The sequence below is a fragment of the Papaver somniferum genome, chromosome 10 (assembly GCF_003573695.1).
Source record: "Papaver somniferum cultivar HN1 chromosome 10, ASM357369v1, whole genome shotgun sequence".
Classification (NCBI taxonomy): Eukaryota; Viridiplantae; Streptophyta; class Magnoliopsida; order Ranunculales; family Papaveraceae; genus Papaver; species Papaver somniferum.
Genome location: NC_039367.1, coordinates 20,781,959 through 20,802,875, shown reverse-complemented (window position 1 = coordinate 20,802,875; position 20,917 = coordinate 20,781,959). Strand labels below are relative to the sequence as shown.

Sequence of the window (20,917 nt, the reverse complement as noted above, 5' to 3'; positions counted from 1 at the left end):
AATTGTGAGATTGCAACCGAGAGAATGATCTCCCACTGTGGTCGCCAATCTGTAGATGGGGGAAAATGATTTGCTGGTTTTTACAGAATTGAGGAGACGTCTGTGTGGAGACTCCTTGAACCGAGCGAAATGTTGAACCTCACACAGGTGCACTGCAAGAAGGGAGTGCTTTAAGTTCGAGAGATCAATCTGTAGGACTCTGGCCTAAACCAAGAAAAATGGCCATTCCAGAGTCAATTCGGTCACAAGAGAGGATGGGTTGATCCATAGGAGGGAAGTTGAGAATATGTGACATCAATGGTGATCTGAGATTGTAGGTGTGTTGTGAATTCAGCGTAAGTATGCTCTGAATGATTGAATTTTACTCAGTTGAGAGTGATTGCTCAGACGATGAGTTTGTGTACACGAAAGATTGTCTGTATGAACTTGCCGAGAAATCCCTTGTTTTAGACGAATGTTCGAGTATTCGAATCTTGTCCTTTCAATCAGGATTCAGAGACATCTTATTATGCCGGAGTTGAAAACACCATGATCCCATGAAGTGTGACAGTTGTTGGAATCAGAGAGTGGGGAAGTGGGAAATCATGTCAAAACCAGTTACTCATCGTGCGGAGACTTGGTTAAATTTCCACCCACTACTTTGATGACTCTTCCAACTGATTGCACGACTTTCTCACATTCTCATCGTGTGTATGAACACACGTGCCGTAGAATGCCAGACCAAAACCCTAGTTAATATCCCCCCATGTGACACGATTGAGTGATTGTGGAATCAGTTGCTGACTTTATGGGACAATGAGTCCTTGTATTGCTGAGATGAACATAATTTGCAAATGTTCTGAGGCTCATGAATTAAACGCATGTCTGCTGAGACGAGGCATCATTGAATAAATGTTGATAATTTAAGACGAGCAAACTGTGTTGCTGAATTGATGAATATTGATGGTTGAACCAATATCTTTAATCTGGACAAATATTGCTAGTTCGAGCAAATATTGTCGGTTTGAGCAAATATTGCTAGTCTAATATTACTCGATAAATTGTTGGTAGCAGGACCAAATAAAATATTAAATTAAGATATTGACTGCTGGGTCGAGTATAATAAACAAAAGTGTTGATCGTAGGATCAACATAAAATTATCAGCCTTTGAATCTGCTCAAAATTATGTTTTTGCAGAGTTCTGGATTCAAAACCCTAATTTTAATGAATTAATGATTTATTGAAAATCAGCGAAGCAGGGACCACAGGGACCGGATATAGGGGACTATGAGTCGACCATGTAATGCCCAGATGCTCGAATGAGCAAAATACCAAAGTCTCTTGAAGACCAGTTGGTGAAAGAATGATTAAGTGCTGGTTTAATCATTTATTAAAATAATGCTCGTGTGAGCGACAAATAATAAAACCTAACTGTGAAAAGATGATGGCCCAACCAAGAGGTCATGGGACCGGCACTTGGTGGCATGGGACCAATTGACGGTCGTTTGAGCGAACCCTTGACTGTTTGAAAAGAGTTTGGACCTAATACGGGAAATTGAGCAAATTAGGTCAAAATAATTAAAACACATGGGACCGGCCATTTGGAAGCATTAGGGTCACCCTTGGTCGGTCAAGGGTATATGCCCGTGTCACCATGGTGTTCGTGTCTCAGTCCTGAGATTTTCGATATTTTCTGGTGCACGTTTGAGCAACATTTTGAGAAAATATGCAAGGTTCAGGATTTTGCTGAAACTAGGAAAAATACATGAGAGGATGAAAAATAATAGATAAAACAGGGAATTCCAATGTGCGGGACCGGCCACGGCTAGGACATGGCCGGCCGGATGACAAGCACGGTCTCACACACTTTTCCCAGTTTTATGTAATTTTATGTATTTTCTCTGAATTGAGGGAAATTCTATGAAACTGGAGAGTTTTATGAAATTAGGGAACTTCCATGAGATAAGGGAAATAAAATAATAATAAAATAGGGAATGATGGAGTGTGGGACCGGCAATGGCCAAGGCATGGCCGGCCGGCCAACGGGCACGGTCCCAGGGCACTCTTCCTAATTTTATGTAATTTTCATGATTTTAGGGGATTTTCATGAAATCAAAGAGATTTGTTGAAACCAAAGTATTTTGTTGAAATCAGGGAGTTTTCATGGAATGAGGAAAACAAAACAAATAATAATAATAAAATAAGTGGCATGAGGGACCGGCCAGTTAGGGCCCGGTCCCACGAGTTTTCTTAATTTTATAATATTTTTCATGGGTTTAGGGAAAATTCATGAAATCAGGGAATTTTCATGGTTTTATGGAAAATTCATGAAATCAGAGAATTTTCATGGATTAAGAAAAATAATAAAATAATGGGGAACCGTGAGGTGTGGGACCGGCCACGACTAGGACATGGACGGCCGGCTGGTGCTCGGTCCCGTGACACCTTTCCCTAATTTTATTATTTTCTTTGACATAAAGAAATATCATGAGATTAGAGAATTTCCTTGAAATGAAGGAGATTTGCTCGAATGAGAGAATTTTCATGAGATCAGGAAAAAATAATAAAATATGATAAAAATATAAAATTGGGCGTGGGACTGGTCACGGCATGACCGGACGGCTGGTGAGCCCAGTCCCCTAGCGCCTTTGCTAATATTTTATTATTATTATTTTTCCTTCTTATTTTGCATAGGTTCATCGTTCATTCGTATTTTTGAAATGCTCGTTTGCGCATTCAAATGCTGGTCTGTGCATTATTGCTAAGTACACTTGCACCATTTTAGTCAGGGCTTATTCGATGCTCAAATTCCTGCACGTTGAATATTTATTACTAACCTATGGAATTCTGCTGGGAAAACCATAAATTGAAATAACGAAACATTCGAAGAATCGTAGAATATAGTTGAATATCGGCTACGATTAGAGATAATTAATTGATGGCTCTATACTAGCAGGGCTTCCTATCTAGGAGCATTAATTATCTGAGAGTTGAGCAATATGAACTTGTTGGAGTGTCATATTTCTCCTATATAGTCAGGGAAAACCTGGTTGCATCATGAAGGCGTTGTTGCTATATACTAGCAGGCACGCTGTCTAGGAGCCGTCCAATCTTTCGATTCTATATAGAAATAATTACTGAAATTGCTCAGTATTCATGAGATGTGTCGTGGTCTCAGCTGGGAGACTACACATCTACATATACTCTGAGAGACAGCCTTCTCAGTCATAGATTTTATGGCATGAGCTTTCACGCTTTATTCGGAGTATTGAGTCTCAATACTCATCCGATTGCCAGATCCGGAGTATGTATAATTATGGTTTTACGATTTTGACCTTGTCAAAAATCTACCATCTACACAAGGAAAAACCCAGTGGGACAAAACCTTGGAACAACTCTTCACATGTAGTACTTCACATGTTGTCTCGTACTTTACATGTAGTTCATCACATGAAATACGATTTTCAAAGGCCGACGAGTCTAAGTTAATTGCCTCATTAAAACTTCGTCAGGAAAAACCTAGAGGGACAAAACCTGAATTAAAGGAAAAGAGTACACTGAACATAGTCCGATTCCAATATGTTGCTTCATTAAAACCTTGACAAGGAAAACCCAGTGGGACAAAACCTTGACGAAAGGAAAAGAGTACAACGTGACAAATGCACGTAAAGGTGATCCGTTTCAGATGATCACTTTGATCCGTTGAAGTTGACTAGTTGCTTCACAACTCCTAAGGCAGGAACTCCTCATGGGAAAGAAAATAGCCTTAGTTGGGAAATTACTTCCCGGTGTTTGTTGCTGTCTCATTAAAAACCTTGCCGAGTAACAAAAACCTGTGGGAAAAAGTAACCTCAATGAAGGAAAAAAGTCGAACATACTATTAGATTCCCTCCCTGATGTCAGTCACTTTCATTAGTCCAACCCAATCATGGAAGTTAATCACACTTTACTTTGGTGACTTGAATGTTTATAAGACATTGTTATTGATTCTGGTAGTTGCGTTGCTTAACAGACTGTCATGTTCATTTATTTGATTCAGATACTTTCAGTAACATCAACGTGAATTTTTGATGTTTTCAATGTTCAAAATATTTGATGTTTTTTAGTGTTGTCTCATAGAAAATCCTTGCCGAGTAGCAAAACCCCGTGGGAAAAACTATTCTCGATCGAAGGGAAAAAGAATACGATACAACTTCAATTTTGAAGTAAAATATGTTGACATCATATCATTGGATCCTTCCCCTGATTACTTCCAGAGTTGTTTCATACAGTTCCTAAGTCATGTACTTTTCGAAACTGAATACCGGTAATGACTTAGAAAATAGTCTAGCATATCTCCCGTTGATTACTTTCGTTGGAGAAGAGATTATTGTTGTTTCATAATCAACAACCTTTGGATTGCAATTCTTTTAACATTGCTTTTTTTATGTCTTTGTAGGGATAAAACATACTCATGTCAATTGTTGCTTTTAAGTATATGATTATGCTGTATTTTGCTAACAAGTTCACTGAGGATGTAATATTTTATCGAGTACATTATGATAAGTACAATAATGCGTCTATTGTACTTAGATACGGGAAATTCATCTCCCGAAATATCTTCGTCATATTCCTTTAGACGAATTGGTCATTTACTTACATTTGAACCTCGACTAACCATGGGAATGCTAGCACGATGCATTTCCTTGTTAAATTGCCTGACAAATTTAGACCTATACAACCGGTGGAATAATATACCACAAGCTCAATTTTCGATCGAGCTTTCCCCGGATTTCTCATCTCAAATTTGGATTTAGAGTAGCTTGTAGGATGTTTTATTACATCAAGATCACCCATCATGTTTGTACCATCTACAAAGGTAGCTACAATTCCAAATCAGAAACTTGCTTGTGAATACGCAAGGAAAAATACCTTACTTTCTTATCCCCTCTAAATCAAATAGCCACTTAGACGGTTATACCACATTCACATGATTGTTTCAATCCGTAAGTGAACGTCCAGTTTAATTGTAAACGCATTTTGTGGTCTAAAGTCACTTGACTTGGGTAACAAAAGACTTTCAACACTAGTAAAAAAATGGTGTTCGGTAACAGTTCAAAACTGTTACTGTATTATTTCCGTAACAGTTTTAGTTTTTTCTGCGGTGTTACTAAAGCTCCTGTTACGGAAAGTTTATAAAATCTGTTACGGAATGACTATTGAAAAATAACTCATAAATTCTAAAAATGTCACTGTTAGTAGTTTTTGGTAACAATTTATTCAATATGTGTTACTGAATAATTGATATGGTAACTTTTTTTCATAAAACTGTTGCTATTATTTGAGTAACCGTAACAATTTTTTTGAAAACTGTCATCAAAAACAGTATAAAGGTAAAAATTTATAGTGAAACTACCACCACCTCCACCACTAGCGCCACCACAACCTCCATCACCAGCATCCCCGCAACCATCACCACCATGCCCGCCACCATTCCACAACCACAAGTTGGGCTTCTTGAGCTGAAATATAAATTCTATAAAATTACTCTTCACAAGATTCGACCTTGAGACCTATTACACCTAACTATAACTCCTGAACCACTATTCCATGCTTTGTTTTTGGTTAATGTTATCCATATAAAATACTTATTCTCATTAAACAATAAAATATCGACCTCCACCACAACGTTCGTTACCACCACCTTCGTTGTCACCGCCCAATTACAACATATTTATATTGTAGTAGTTCTACATATCGTACCACTTGTTTATTATTTTTATTAAATTTGAATTTCTATTAAACTTTAGATAACCATCCATGAGCCATGGCTAGATCTAGTGAATGAAATTAAATCAACAAGTTAATTGTGGCATGTCGGTCTAGAGCTTGGTAATTTTTTTTGAAATGGATTTCCAAATAACTAGTTATATTGATAAATAATAACAGTTGTTTTATAAAATTGTCACGATAAGGTCAACTATGGTGACATATTAAATCTGTTACTGTAACGTAGGTGTATGGTAACAGTTGGTCTAAAAAATGTCACAATAATGTCAACTATGGTAACATATAAAATCTGTTACAGTAACATGGGTATATAGTAACACTTATTATCAAAACTGGTACAATATACAACCTAGATGACACTGTGTAACATTCTTACACAAACTGTTACCATTATTTAACAACCTAACATTTAGTAACAGGTAATTTACGAACAATTGCCTTATAAATGCTTGAACTGTTACTAAATGTCACTTTTCTACTAGTGCAAGCCCTTTTGTACTTCTATCTCTTGATTCTTTTAGAGATACGTAACAACCACATACATATGCTTCATTTCAAATCCGTTTGAAATTACCAAGTGTTGATGGTGGTTTTTAGCTTAGGGTTAAAATCGTAAAACCTTAGTCTAACGTGACGTCACTCTATAAGAAAACGAAGCCGAGAGTACCAATATCTCCACTAGCACATTTATTGAGCCATTCAATATGTCTACGTGAAATTTACCAGAGTACCTTTTTTTTATACATGCTATGTTCCACGATAGAATCCTCAGTATTCACTGGCATCATCTCCGCACATGCCAACCGCGCATGCTAGCAAAGCATGCCAACCGCGCATGCCGTACATTCTAATTAGGGTTTCGACATGCTAAACCCTAATTTCAGCATCTCCGCGTCAAAGGCATACCATGCCAGCCGCAGCACCGTGCAAACGGCATGACAGCCATGTCAGCCACATCTCCGTGCCAAAGGCATACCATGCCAGTCGCACCACCGTGCCAACGGCATGACAGCCATGCCAGCCACATCTCCGCGCCAAATTCATACCATTCCAGCCGCACCACCATGCCAACGGCATGCCAGCCATATCTTCGCGCCAAAGGAATACCATGCCAGACGCACCACCGTGCCAACGGCATGACAGCCACATCTCCGCGCCAAAGGCATACCATTCCAACCGCACCACCGTGCCGACGGCATGCCAGCCACACCTCCGCGCCAAAGGCATACCATGCCATCCGCACCACCGTGCCAATGGCATGCCATCCATACCTACGCGCCAAAGGCATACCGTGCCAGCCGCACCACCGTGCCAACGGCATGCCAGCCATGCCTCCATGGCAACTTCTGGACCAATGCCAAATTCCACGGTTTATGCCAAAACCCTAATTTGGTCGCGCCTAAAACATGCCAAAGCCATGCCGGCCATGCCTCCATGCCGCTGGCTTCCAAACGAAGGGTTGCAACAATCAACGGCTACCCTTCCTTCTGAGATGCAAATCTCAGCCGTACAAGTTCGCCACCAAACGCATGGATACTTCTGTCCCAATGCCAAATTCCACGGTTTATGCCAAAACCCTAATTTGGCTGCGCCTAAAACATGTCAAAGCCATGCCGTCCATGCCTCAATGTCGTTGGATGCCAAATGAAGGGTTGCAATAATCGACGGTTACCCTTCCTTTTGAGACGCAAATCTCAGCCATACAAGTTCGACACCAAATGCAAGGAAACTTCTGGCCCAATACCAAAACCCTAATTTGGCCGCGCCTAAAACATACCAAATCCATACCGGCCATGCCTCCATGCCGCTGGCTTCCAAACGAAGGGTTGCAACAATCAACGACTACTCTTCCTTCTGAGACGCAAATCTCAGCCGTACAAGTTCGCCACCAAACGCATGGAAACTTCTGGCCCAATGCCAAATTCCACGGTTTATGCCAAAACCCTAATTTGGTGGCGCCTAAAACATGCCAAAGCCATGTTGGCCATGCCTCCATGCCGCTGGCTGCCAAACAAAGGGTTGCAACAATTAACGGTTACCCTTCCTTTTGAGATGCAAATCTCAGCCGTACAAGTTCGCCACCAAACGCATGGAAACTTCTGGACCAATGTCAAATTCCATGGTTTATGCCAAAACCCTAATTTGGCCGCTCCTAAAACATGCCAAAGCCATGCCTCCATGCCGCTGGAAGCCAAACGAAGGATGCAACAATCGACGGCTACCCTTCCTTCTGAGATGCAAATCTCAGCCGTATAAGTTCTCCACATGGAAACTTCTGGCCCAATTCCAATTCTTGTCCATGGTGCCAAAACCCTAATTTGTCCGCGCCAAGAGCATGCACGAGCCATGCCGGACATGCAACCATGCCGCTGGCTGCCAAACGAAAGGTAACAACGATCAACGGCTACCCTTCCTCCTGAGATGCAGATCTCAACCATACAAGCTTGCCACCAAACGACTTGTGGCAATCTCTTGGCTACGGTGCCAATTATTGGTTACGACACCAAACCCTAATTTTCCACTCCCAGAACATGCGCAAGCCATGCCGCAGCCACTCCCTTATCTGCCAGTGGAAGGTAGCCATAATCAATGGCTACCCTTCCTCTTGAAATGCAAATCTCGGCCGTCGAAGGTATCCACCAAACCGACAAGCCTCTCAATCTTAACTTGCCACACGTAGCAACATGTAACTCGTTTTCCACGAAAACACTCGAGACATCAAAACATGTCACAAACTGGGGGATGCTCATCAGGGTATTGGTCTGGCGGTTTACAGCGTGCGGCGTACACTACGCCTGTTACAGAAAAGTGACTTAAGAGTGAGGCAGTTAGTAAATACAAGAAGTAATTGTGAAACGTTTCCTTCATTATGGAAACATCAATTCCAGGTGTTACCCGTTACCGCTTTCTTCCATTTACTCAATCGTTTCCACTTCTTAGGGTATGTTTCGTTGCGACTTGTATAAATAGGTCTCACCTATTTCCACCAAACATAAGTTTGGGTCAGGAGAATACAACACTCAGAAATCACCTGTTAGCTTTCCACATTGCTAGCGTCTCACTTTCTGATACGATTCGTAAAACAACCACTCTTCTAGAATCAATTATTCTGGTCTCAACACTCTATTCGCTTCCCTCCCTAAGCCAACCCTTCTCCTTCACTTGTGTGACCGAAGTAAGTCTGGAACGGCCATTTCTTGGTTTAGGACGGATTTGTATAGATTTATCTCCCTTGCAGTACATTTTTTAGGGTTTAGACTCGTTTCTCACCCACACACGAAATTACCGAAATCAGCAGAAACTGTTTTCACCCTCAAATACCAAGCTAACTAAGTAGCGTAACGCGATAACGTTCATTACAAGATAACAATTCCAGGGCTTGGTGAGAAACCCCGCGCCACAAGGCGAGTCTTGATACTTTGAGAATTCATTTTTCCCACTGTGTTTCATGAAAAATAAATCATGTATGTCCCATAGTCTTTACACTTGGTTGGTTAGCACTACCACACCAAATACTTGTATATTTGTCAAAGAACCAAGTTCTACCTAGATAGTGTATGCTAAATATGTTCATTGTTGACATTAAACAATAAGAATCATGGTTCGATCTCATCTTTCTCTTTTTCCTTGAGCAACTATATATAAAAATAATCATTAATATGCTCACACGATCTTCCCGTTGACTCGTATGTGTTCTCATAATCCTTTAGGATTTCATTGTTCCCTGGAATCATTAAACTTCGGAGCATCCTCCAGTATCGATTCGTGGACATAGTCAGATACAATAAAATGAGATGATTTCATTAATGATACAAATTAGGTTGTTCCATGCTCATCTACTTCCTTTCTAGGCGAGCATTGATCGAACCTGGTGGTATCTCCATCTTCCTTTATGGATCCACGACCTTAACTACACTTCCATCATGTGTAGTTGCAACACCTTAGTCTATGGTGTACCCCGTAGTGAGGATTTATAACTTTGCAGACACATTTGCAGCTGGTATATGTCATCTTGTCACGTTGTCGATATCAGTGCCTTTTCTGAAATCCATTATTCTTTGTCACTTCACATTTACATTTGTGGAGTACAAGAATCAATATGAGACACAGTGGGAACACACCACGACAATTCCTGTCATTCCCTTATAAAATACTTTTTCTTATCTCCCCCTAATGACAGGAAGACTCTCTCATTAAAGTGACAACTTGCAAATCTAGCGGCAAGAGATCTCCTGCCAAAGGTTTTAAAACGCGGATAATTATTGGGAGTAAATATCCAACATAACTACTTAATCATTTTCATGACCTATCATAGTACGATGTGGACTCGTAATGGCACATATATAGTTCAACCAAAAATACTTAAGAACACGAATATCAGGCTTATATCCAGTTACCAACTGGTACGCAAAGAATGGTTGACCAATAGTGGGTCTAAAATGAATAAGTGAAGATGCGTTTAATATAACATATCTCCAAGCAGTTAAAGGTACGTAGGTTGGTACTCATAACCATACCTTAGACATCATCTGTAACCTTTGATGATAGACTTTGCGAGACCATGTAGTATATGATGCTTTGTATTGATCCTATTAATCATGCAATAACCATCAAGTCCTTTTGATGTACACTCGCTAGCATTTACAAGAGGTAATGATCCCTTACATGTATAATATGTGCTAGTAGTTTTCTGAACGCAAAATTTCATGGGAACTATAACTAGTCCAAAATATCAAAACACCCACCAGAGCCATAAGTCACTTTAATGGTCCGCATTATGCATGGATATTTTTCTAACATTACCTTATTTCTTTGAAGAATGAGTTATTTATCATTTACATCTAAGTAAAATATGATGGTCTCAATCATGTTTTACTAAAGAAAGACATTGTAAAATGAGTAACGTACTTTATTACTTTAAAGCATAATCGGGAGATCCAGTGCAATTCTAATAACTTTAGAAATCACTCTCATTTGTCTCGTACACTCAAATGAAGGGATGCCCGTGTTAGTACTTTTAAAACGAAACATCGTGTCATAACCAATGTGCTTTATGGTTTTGTCAAAGCCTTTATGAGTCAATCCCAATTATTGTATTGTTAGGGTTAATATGGATTCAATAATCCAAGCACTAGTGATTTACGATTCACTAGATTGACTCATCATCATCATTATTATTTTTCTAAGAATATGTTTCATTTTACATTCATTAGAAACAATTTATTTAATGCAATCAACTCCATTCTCAATGTAAGTTTCCAAAAGGTAGGTAATAGTTCACGCATGAAAACCCTTTGAACTTAACAAGATGTGGTGAGCCCTTAGTACGTACTGAGCTTATGCGACTTTTAGTCTTTGTTCTATCTCGGAAACAAATTTTGAGCAGTGCTTCGCTCGATGATCCAATCATCGTTTTCGTATTATAAAAATAGTTCAACAACTAGTGCATATTCCTTAAATTAGTGGGACAAAAACCACTATCAGTTAGACATTGAACCTTGAGAGATTTAATAAGTGGTGTGACCTTATTACGTAAGAAAAGTGGGATTCAACTCAAGTACTTTAGAGTGAATATATGTTACCTTTCAGGGGGGATGATATATTTTTCATCCAGATATATCTCAAGTGCTTTAGAGAATTTTTGTCTCGTGGGAATGATGTACCTTTCATTCCATAAGCGCATACATTAGATCTATTTCAATTAAATAGTCAATTGGCCAGGCAAATTAAATTTGATGTCTAAAGCATGATCTCCTATAGAAATTGGTGGCTACTATGATATACTCATTACATTTCATATAACAACACCTATAACCAGGTGCATTTCCAACTCTTTCATTTATGATGAGAGCTAGAATTACATTTTAGCTAATCCTATGTTCGGTTGATACTTGTGTGTTGGTGTTATTACTACCGAAGACAGATGTACATATTTGTCTAATGATACATATGTCCCTCTACACATATTTCACTATGCCAACAAGCGTATGAATCTGTACGCGTCTGACCCTTATTCAAGTTTTTTTTTTTTCCGTTTTCAACTTTGCTGCATTTAGCTTAATTTGAGAAATGTCTTTATCTCTACAGGCCAAGAGAATCTCACTACATGTCAACCACTTACTTTAGGTTGGATAGATTACTAAAGATAGTTCTCTTGTTGTCATACTTCAACATATACTGGTTCGTTGGTATCATGGATGAAGTGGAGAAATGGAAATTTTCTGACACATATCACCTTTCGTGAGTTCTTTCACAAAAATTGGAGTACATGTGATTTTATTTGCAACGTATCTCTTGAAAATACCGACTCTTTAGTAGTCGAGCAAGTGGATTACATTCCATGGAACATTCAAATTTGGGGAGAAAATATCAAGTACGCAATCAACGTTACTCAAGTACTTCTAAACCCCAAATAAATACATTGGAATCGAGTTGGTACTACGAATTGAACAAAAGACACCATTCAACTATAGCCAATATCATATTTCAAGAGAACAAAGTAAAAGTCAGACCAAATTCTTAATGATCGAGATCAGTAATCATAATTTAAATTGACCGTTTATATGATGTGGACTTATCTTAAGACAAAAATAAAACAAAACTAGGCATGTTCAAAAACAAATAAATAATCCCAGCAAGTAATCAATGTAAAAACCCACATTAATTACATACCTCAGCCTTTGGTGCCCGCTGTATATACACAAAACCAAAACATCCTTGGTCGCGCACGACTCTGAACCAGAACAGAATGGAACAGACATGGAAGATATGGAACAGATATGGATGGACCGGGCAGAAGATTTTTCTTTCACAAATTCTTCTTTCTCCTCAGAACGCGAATAGACATGATTCCTAACATACATGATTTCTTTCTCCTCGGAACGCGAATAGACATGATCCCCGACATACAAGATTTCTTCCACAGATTTTTCTACCCCGGATTTTCCACCGACCTAACTAGGAACAAAGTCTAGATCCGCAAATCCCTAATCACATATGATGTATTAAATTATATCCTGAATATTGCACAACAATATCAAACTATTATGAACACAAAATTCCGATGACTCACTCTAATCTTTAAAAATTAATCTACCATGGATTCATTAAATGAAACGAAAGAAAATAAATAAATTGATGTATCAGATTCAATTAGTGGTGCAGCTTCTTTCAGCATTTTTATTGAAGACCAAAGAGGGGGGAAAATTGGACATAGCTAGGGTTGAGTTCGTGCTGATAACGTAATTAAGAAGAATCGGAGGTAAAGGAAGGAGATGTAGAGAAAAGAAGGAGAATAATCTTATTAAAGAGATTAGTAGTTGTAATACATAGTTTCCATTATACACAATAAATAAAGGGGAAATTCTAGGTAATTAGATCGACCACACATCCATGGACCGTAGATCCTGTAATAATTGTGAATTATTATATGTCTTTTTCTTACGGCAAAGTTAAATGTTAATTATTATACGTCCTTTTCTTACGGCAAAGTTAAATAGACAAAATTAAATGTTATTATGAAAAAAGAACACTCATCCATTCACAAAAACTCATCGGTGTACTCATTCATATCAATCGCTTGGGAAAAGTCATTCATATCAATCATTTGGAAGAAAAAAAAAAAATCCAGAAATGAACTTGTCTTCAACCAATCCCAATCTCACCAAGAAAACATCCTGAGGACAGCTCTAGCACAACAACAAGAATTTGAATGGGCAAGAAAAATCTCCCCACCGGTGCTACCTGGAGATCCAACTCCAAGGATTGCAACAACCATCACAAGAACAACTACAATCATTCAAATTGGATGGTCTATTCCAGATTCGGGTTGGATAAAAATAAACACAGATGGGGCTGCTAGAAGCCATCCAGGTATGGCAGAAGCGGGATCCATTTGCAGGGACTCGAATGCACAAACCATTATGGCTCTTGCACAACCTGTAGGTTTAACTACTGCGTTGACGGCAGAGACATTGACAACCGTAATAGCAACCAGAATAGCGATGGAAAGACAATGGCCAAAAGTGATAATTGAAACAGACTCTGAGAATCTCATGTGCTTTATCAGAACACCAACGGAAGCTCCTTGGTATATATCACAAACGATTGCAGAAATCAAACAAAGAATGCGCCACATACCTTCCTGCGACATTCAACATAATTATAGAGAAGGCAACCAAGCAGCTGATGGTATGACAAATTTTGCAGCAGATAAAAGCGAAGAAGGAAACTATTCGACAATAATATGAAATCAAGCAAACCGTCTTTTCTTAATCAAATTCTCTTAAGTGACTCTGAAATTATTTTCGCCCGTGTAATTTCTATTTAGTTCCTTTTTTAATATATACATGCTACGAAAAATAAAATAAAAAAATCACCATGTTGGTGTGTTACATTAATTCAAATGACACCGAAATATCAAGTTCTCTTGGTTCTAATGAAGAAGAAGCTGGAGCTACAAACGAAGAGCTAGCTTTTACCAATATTATTATGGGTATATTATTCTAATTTTGATTCTTTATTTTTAATAGTTTTTCACGAATACTCAATTTTCAAACAAACAAAAAATTATTAAAAATGAAGGAACAGACAATGAAACAAAATTAACGACCCCACGTCAAGACCACGCAGGACCCAGCTTATAGAAGAGTTAAGTGGACTTCCATTATTTTAAACATACCAAGTCTTTCGAAGCAACCAAGAATGAGAAAGAAGAATATTTACAAACAAAAATTAAACAAAAATGGAAAATGAAGAAGAGGAATGGATTGACGTTTTCTTTGTCGTAGTACTTGAGAAGTGGGTCCCAAAATTTAGTGGTCTGGATCTCCACATGCATTTCATGTCTACGTAGTAGAGTTTGCCCACTCCTTCCAACAACAAGAATCTATATATGTTTATCCATAACCATTTGGTTGTTCACAAAACTTTGAAACAAGGGGTTTGACCGGAAAAGAGCTGCCACACGTTAACGAAGAAAGTCTTCTCCGCCGTCGACGGTCGTGTTCATTGACTATATTATCAAAACGGGAATAAAACGGTACATAATTCATCTGAAATGTCAACTAGTTAGACAGAGAGAATTATTAAGGTTCCGTTTCCGACAAATGCGCCTTGGAACCCTCCCTCCATCTCTTTCCCGGTTGTTGTTTTCTTACTAAATGGAAGTAAACATGGATCGTTGAAGTTGAATATTTCTGAATTTCTGATATAATTTTTTCCCAACTATTTGGTGGTGGTATATTAATATAATTTCAAGAAATTTGAATAATTTCCACTTGCAGTACGTATTGTTGACATTTTATTAATGATATAGACCCGCCGGGGTTAATTTAATTTGAAAATATAGCCAAATGATGAAAAAAAATAAAGTCAAAAACGGCTGGATGATGGGTGATCAAAATTCATTCAATATAAGAACATGTTTGAGATAACATTTCTGTGATCATTTTTGAGAGAAAATTTTGAAAAAAAAATCTTGTATCATATTATGGAGGATACTGTTATGGAGCTAAGAAGCAGTACTAGTCTTGTATCAGTAAAAGAAGATCATCAAGAGAATAAACAACAGGTGGGAGCTACTGATAAATTAGCATCATCACCTAGTTGTACTGTAGAGATTGATCAAAAAGAGGAAGATCGTAATATTGAAATCAAGGTACGACCTATATATTCAACATGGATTTTTTTTCTTTTAAGTGTAGTTCTTTCTTAAATTAATTTTTGCATACATATACGGAAATAAACAATAGTCTCATAATATAAATTATTTATGCAGTGTTTTATCTTATTTGTTTAGCTAGGTTTTCGATACATAAATGAATATGATCTTCTATACGTGTAAGTAATATTAGAGCTGGTATTTTGATGATCATTAGTTTCAAAAATGAAACAAAATGGTCATATATATAATGATTATTGTTCTTCATGAAATTATTAGAAGCTACAACAAATTTGTTTTAGCCGCCCGACCAAAATAATCCTGACATAATCAGGGATGAGCAGGTGATTAATATACTGAATATCCATAACTCGATTACAGTATATAGCTTTTTTTTTCTTTTCTTTTTTTTCTTTTTCTTGTTGTTGTTGTTGTAAAGTTTATTTTTTACCAAGAAACTGTAAAACTGAGTTATTTGGGGGTAAAAATCTATGATGATCATGAAGGTCCATGGCCTAGGTTTGAGACCGGGAGTTCGCCTAACTAAGATCTTCCGAATGAGGAAGAGTTTACCTCATTATTTGCTCCTCCTGCGGTTTTTGTCTATATATAAATGGATCAAACAAAATGGTGCACAGCATGAGTTGAATTCTCAACAGTTGACATCTCATGATTAAACCCCTAATTATCCAAAAATAACTGAGATAATTGACTTTAGTCTATATATGGCAATCGTTTCCAAATATTTATGTACTTATATGTTGTTGGTTTTTTAGGACCACCAAGAGCTCGAGTCCACCAAAGTTGAAATGAATGAGGTGAGAAAAGAAAACGAAAGATTAAAGTTGGTTCTAGCTCGAATCCTAGAGGATTATCAATCTCTGCAAAAGCATTTGGTTGAAGCTGTTCAGCGCGGTGAACAAACTCAAACAAATTCTGGTGCTACTCTACAAACATTTCCTTTCCGCCAAACATTGCCGATGATACAAGCACAAGAAGAATCTGAACTTGTTTCTCTTAGTCTTGGAAGAACTATATCATCATCAAGTGACAAATTTAGCAACTACTTGAGCAAGTTTCATAAAAAAGAGACCGACGAAGACAAACTTAGTAAAGAAGGCAATTTATCTCTTGGTTTAGACTGCAAATACGAGCCCGATAGTAGTAACAGTACATCGGTAGATCCAGTAATGATATACCCGAGCCCGGAGAATAGCTTCGACAATGATGACCCAAAGGAAGATGCGGGAGAAAAATGGCAAACGACTAATAATGCAACTAGTAATGGAAAGGCGGTTATTAGAAGCCGTGATGATGAAGTTTCACAACAACAACAAAACCCTGTAAAGAAACCAAGAGTTTCTGTTAGAACAAGATGCGAAACCCCGACGGTTAGTCTTCATCGGTTCTCTGCTCCCTTATATATACATGCATGCATTACACTGTACACGTGAAGTTGCATGGTTGTCCAAAAGTTAATTAAACCCAAGCTTTATATATCTATGCACAGATGAATGATGGATGCCAATGGAGGAAATACGGTCAGAAAATCTCTAAGGGAAATCCATGTCCACGGGCATATTATCGTTGCACCGTTGCTGCTGGATGCCCGGTACGAAAACAGGTATACATACTTTTTCTCTTTCGTTTTTTAAATGCAATTTCAATTTAGTTAGATCGGAAGACAGGCATACATGCTTTTTCTCTTTCGTTTTTTAAATGCAATTTCAATTTAATTAGATCGGAAGACATATTACCTTACTGGAAAATGGGTCTTTGTCCAAATATCTTTAAAACATGGTTCAAATGGACGAGTAAAAATTAGTACGAGTGAAATGGACATCGGAAAAATAACAAGGATGAAACTGGATTCATCTTGACTTAAACTTAAAAAATAGCAAGGATGAAACTGGATGCATTCTGATGTAAATTAAAAATAAAAAAAATATTTGAAAATGGGTAGGATGAAACTGTTTACATCCCGGCTATTTTTTATATTTTTGTCCATTTAAACAGTATCAAAATCTAAATGTCCTTTTCACGCAGGAATTGTTGATTTTGGTCTTTTTAACCAATTTTGTGTTACTTATAACAATACTAGTTACTCTAGGATTGCATTGCCAAAACAATACTAATTACTCCAGGATTGCATGCAATTTCAATTTAGTTAGATCGGAAGACATATTACTTTTAACAATACTAGTTACTCCAGGATTGCATTGCCAAAACAATACTAATTACTCCAGGATTGCATTGCCACCGACTGATAACATAGAACTTAATTAATTACACGTAAACTCCAGGATGATCAGAAGACGTATTACTTTTAACAATACTAGTTACTCCAGGATTGCATTGCCAAAACAATACTAATTATTCCAGGATTGCATTGCCACCGACTGATAACATAGAACTTAATTAATTACACGTAAACTCCAGGATTGCATTGCCAAAACAATACTAGAACTTAAGTATTACACGTAATGTAGTATATATATATATAAAGTTATCTGGTTAAAGTCTGCGGGCATCCAACTTAAAATTAATTGACAATGAGCGGAGTGGCCCTTCCATATTATATTTAAGTTAATTATTGTGAAACAAGTAATGTGGGACTATTGTCCTTCCACACGCCCCCTCAGGTATAAGGCCAGTAACTCGGCCTAACACGTGGATCTATGTACGTGATGATCAAAGTCGAGTTATGGGTACACAAGTGCCAAATTCGACCACAGAATAAATAACGGAGAATGGAATCATTTGTCCAAATATTTTTAAAACATGGTTCAAATGGACGAGTAAAAATTAATATGAGTGAAGTGGACACAAAAAAAATAGCAAGGATGAAATTGGATTCATCCAGACTTAAACTTAAAAAATAGCAAGGATGAAACTGGATGCATCCTGATATAAATTAAAAATAAGAAAAAGTATATGAAAATGGGTAGGATGAAACTGTTTACATCCTGACTATTTTTACATTTTTGTCCATTTAAACAGTATCAAAATCTAAATGTCATTTTCACCCAGAAATTGTTGATTTTGGTCTTTTTAACCAATTTTGTGAATAAATAATGGCCAAAACCGGGCCTACACCCGCATACGGACCTGACTCTGATACCATATTAAAATTTGAGGGCATCCAACTCAAAATCAATTCACATTGAGTGAAGCGGCATTCCATATTATATTTAAGTTAATTATTATTAAACAAGCAATGTGGACTATTATCCTTCCACATATACATAAACCACTAATTAGATGATGAGATATGAAAAGATGGTACCATGCACACACTTAGCGTCTGCATGCTTGCTGGATATATGTTTTTCATAAATTTCTCACAATATGTTTTATACTTTCCAAATTTAGGTGCAAAGATGTGCTGAAGATAAGTCAATACTAATCACAACTTACGAAGGAAACCATAGCCACCCCCTTTCGGTTTCAGCTTCAGCCATGGCTTCTACCACTTCTGCTGCGGCTTCCATGCTTATGTCAGGTTCTTCGAACTCTAGACTAGCCTTAGCAAGTGGCAGCAGTGGATATACTACAACTTCAGCCAATCTCCATGGATTGAACTTTAGTAATCTATCCTCATCATCCGCAACAGGATCTAAACAAATATTCTATATACCAAATTCATCGGTTTCTTCAGCTTCATCATCAAACCCTACAATCACTCTTGATCTTACAACACCCTCATCTTCTTCTTTATCATCTCTTTCTCATCTAAACAGACCATCTTCCAACAACAACTATCCTACATCAACACATAAATATTCTTCAACAAGTTTCAATTTTTCATCACCATCGTTCGATCAATCAAAAAGTTTTACCACTTTACCAACAAGCTGGAGTAACGGGTATTTGAGCTATGGATCAAATCATCAACCCTACAAATTACAAAACCAAACTGGATCCTTAAACTTCTCATCATCAAGACACACCCAAGATCATCAATTTTATCAAAAATATCCATCACTGAATAAGAACAGTATTAGTACCAACCCTTCTGTTGCCCAACAGTCTTTAACAGAGGATACTATTGCAGCTGCTACGAAAGCATTAACCTCAGATCCGGTTTTCCAGTCTGCATTAGCATCTGCTGTTACATCTATTGTTGGACCTGGTGGTAGTGGTAAATGGCCAAGCACGGATCATTAATTTCCTATCATTTCTACTCGTCCGACAATGTTGAACGGAAATGGATGCGGATCAAGTTATATGAATGTATCGTCTGTGTCAGCTTTGGCATCAACATCTTCTTCAAGTAATCAACAAGGGATGTCAATGTTTCTGCAATCCTCAGCTGCATTACCATTTTCTTCTGGCACTAAGAGCACAACATCCGGTTCTCCTAGTATGGATGATAGTATTAGAGATCATAGTTAGATATGAATTCCTTCGGTAAAGGTAGGTTACAACAGATTTCTTATTTGGGAAGGATTATAAAAGGGTTGATTTTATGGTTTCATTAATTTTTATTCAGGTGTTATTGGACGCCTTCAATTTAGGTGTAAACTAGTTCTTAACCGGTGCCAGGAAGATTGTATATACGATTGTGCATGAAAATGTAACGAGTAGTATTCCTTCTATTGGTTGAAATTTTAAATCTTAAATCTGTGGTACTTTGAGAACTTACTTGTAGAAGTCGAAAAACCAGAAGTTAGTTTGTCTACGCAATTTCAGAACATTTTCTAAAAGAAAAAAGTTAGTTTTTTGCCGACAACCCATTTTGGATTGTGATGAATCCAAAAATCACGTGAATGTCATGGATCACGTGGGAATGAGCCTTGTGAATACCGAAATAATATGAGTATCTTCGTGTTAACCACCAACGTCAGTTGAATGAAATATAACAATTCGAGTAAATATAAAAATGTGCGTGCTATTCTACCCACAGTGAGTTAAATGATTAACGTGTAATTCAAAAATCAAAGAATGCAAGTACGAAAGCAAAGTGTAGAAAAATAAATGATAGCTGATTTACGTGGTTCAGCACCAAGGTCTGCGTCCACGGGATATTGGGAGTTATTAATATGGATAGAAAGTAATTGAAAATCTTAATCAAGTGACTCTGAGTAGGAAAAAAAGGATGAATTACATTGTTTACACTCATACATATTTCTCTCTCCTAACATTACTCTTCTTCTCTAAAATTATCAATTTTTTTTCTCATTAGTGGAGTCTTCCATTTATAGACCATCATGTGGGTCCCCCTTATCTTCACAATTGTTATGAATGTTATCATGATCTTTGATTCCTATGCCGAATCCGCTGGTATTCGTCGTGGTGTCACGAAGACTCCCCAACAGTCTTGTGTTTTTACGCAGATCTACCTCTGAATTGACCACACATTTCACCATGCGTCCTCTGTCTGTAGCATTTTAATGCGGGTAGATAAATAATTTCATGCGTGCAGACAACTGTTAATGCAGTTGTCTTATCCATGTCGGTTGGGCTATATCTTCTTCGTCCATTTTGAATTTATCTTGGGATTGGGT

The 20,917-nt window shown here is 37.6% G+C and overlaps 1 protein-coding gene across 1 annotated transcript; it reads left to right on the top strand.

Moving 5' to 3' along the window:
- Positions 1 to 15,178: 15,178 nt before the first annotated feature.
- Positions 15,179 to 20,096, top strand: LOC113319461 (probable WRKY transcription factor 61). Its single transcript, XM_026567712.1, has 4 exons — positions 15,179 to 15,407; positions 16,187 to 16,801; positions 16,921 to 17,034; positions 18,783 to 20,096. The coding sequence occupies exons 1-4, from the start codon at positions 15,240 to 15,242 to the stop codon at positions 19,575 to 19,577; spliced, it is 1,692 nt and encodes a 563-aa protein (XP_026423497.1). The 5' UTR covers positions 15,179 to 15,239; the 3' UTR covers positions 19,578 to 20,096.
- Positions 20,097 to 20,917: the final 821 nt, after the last annotated feature.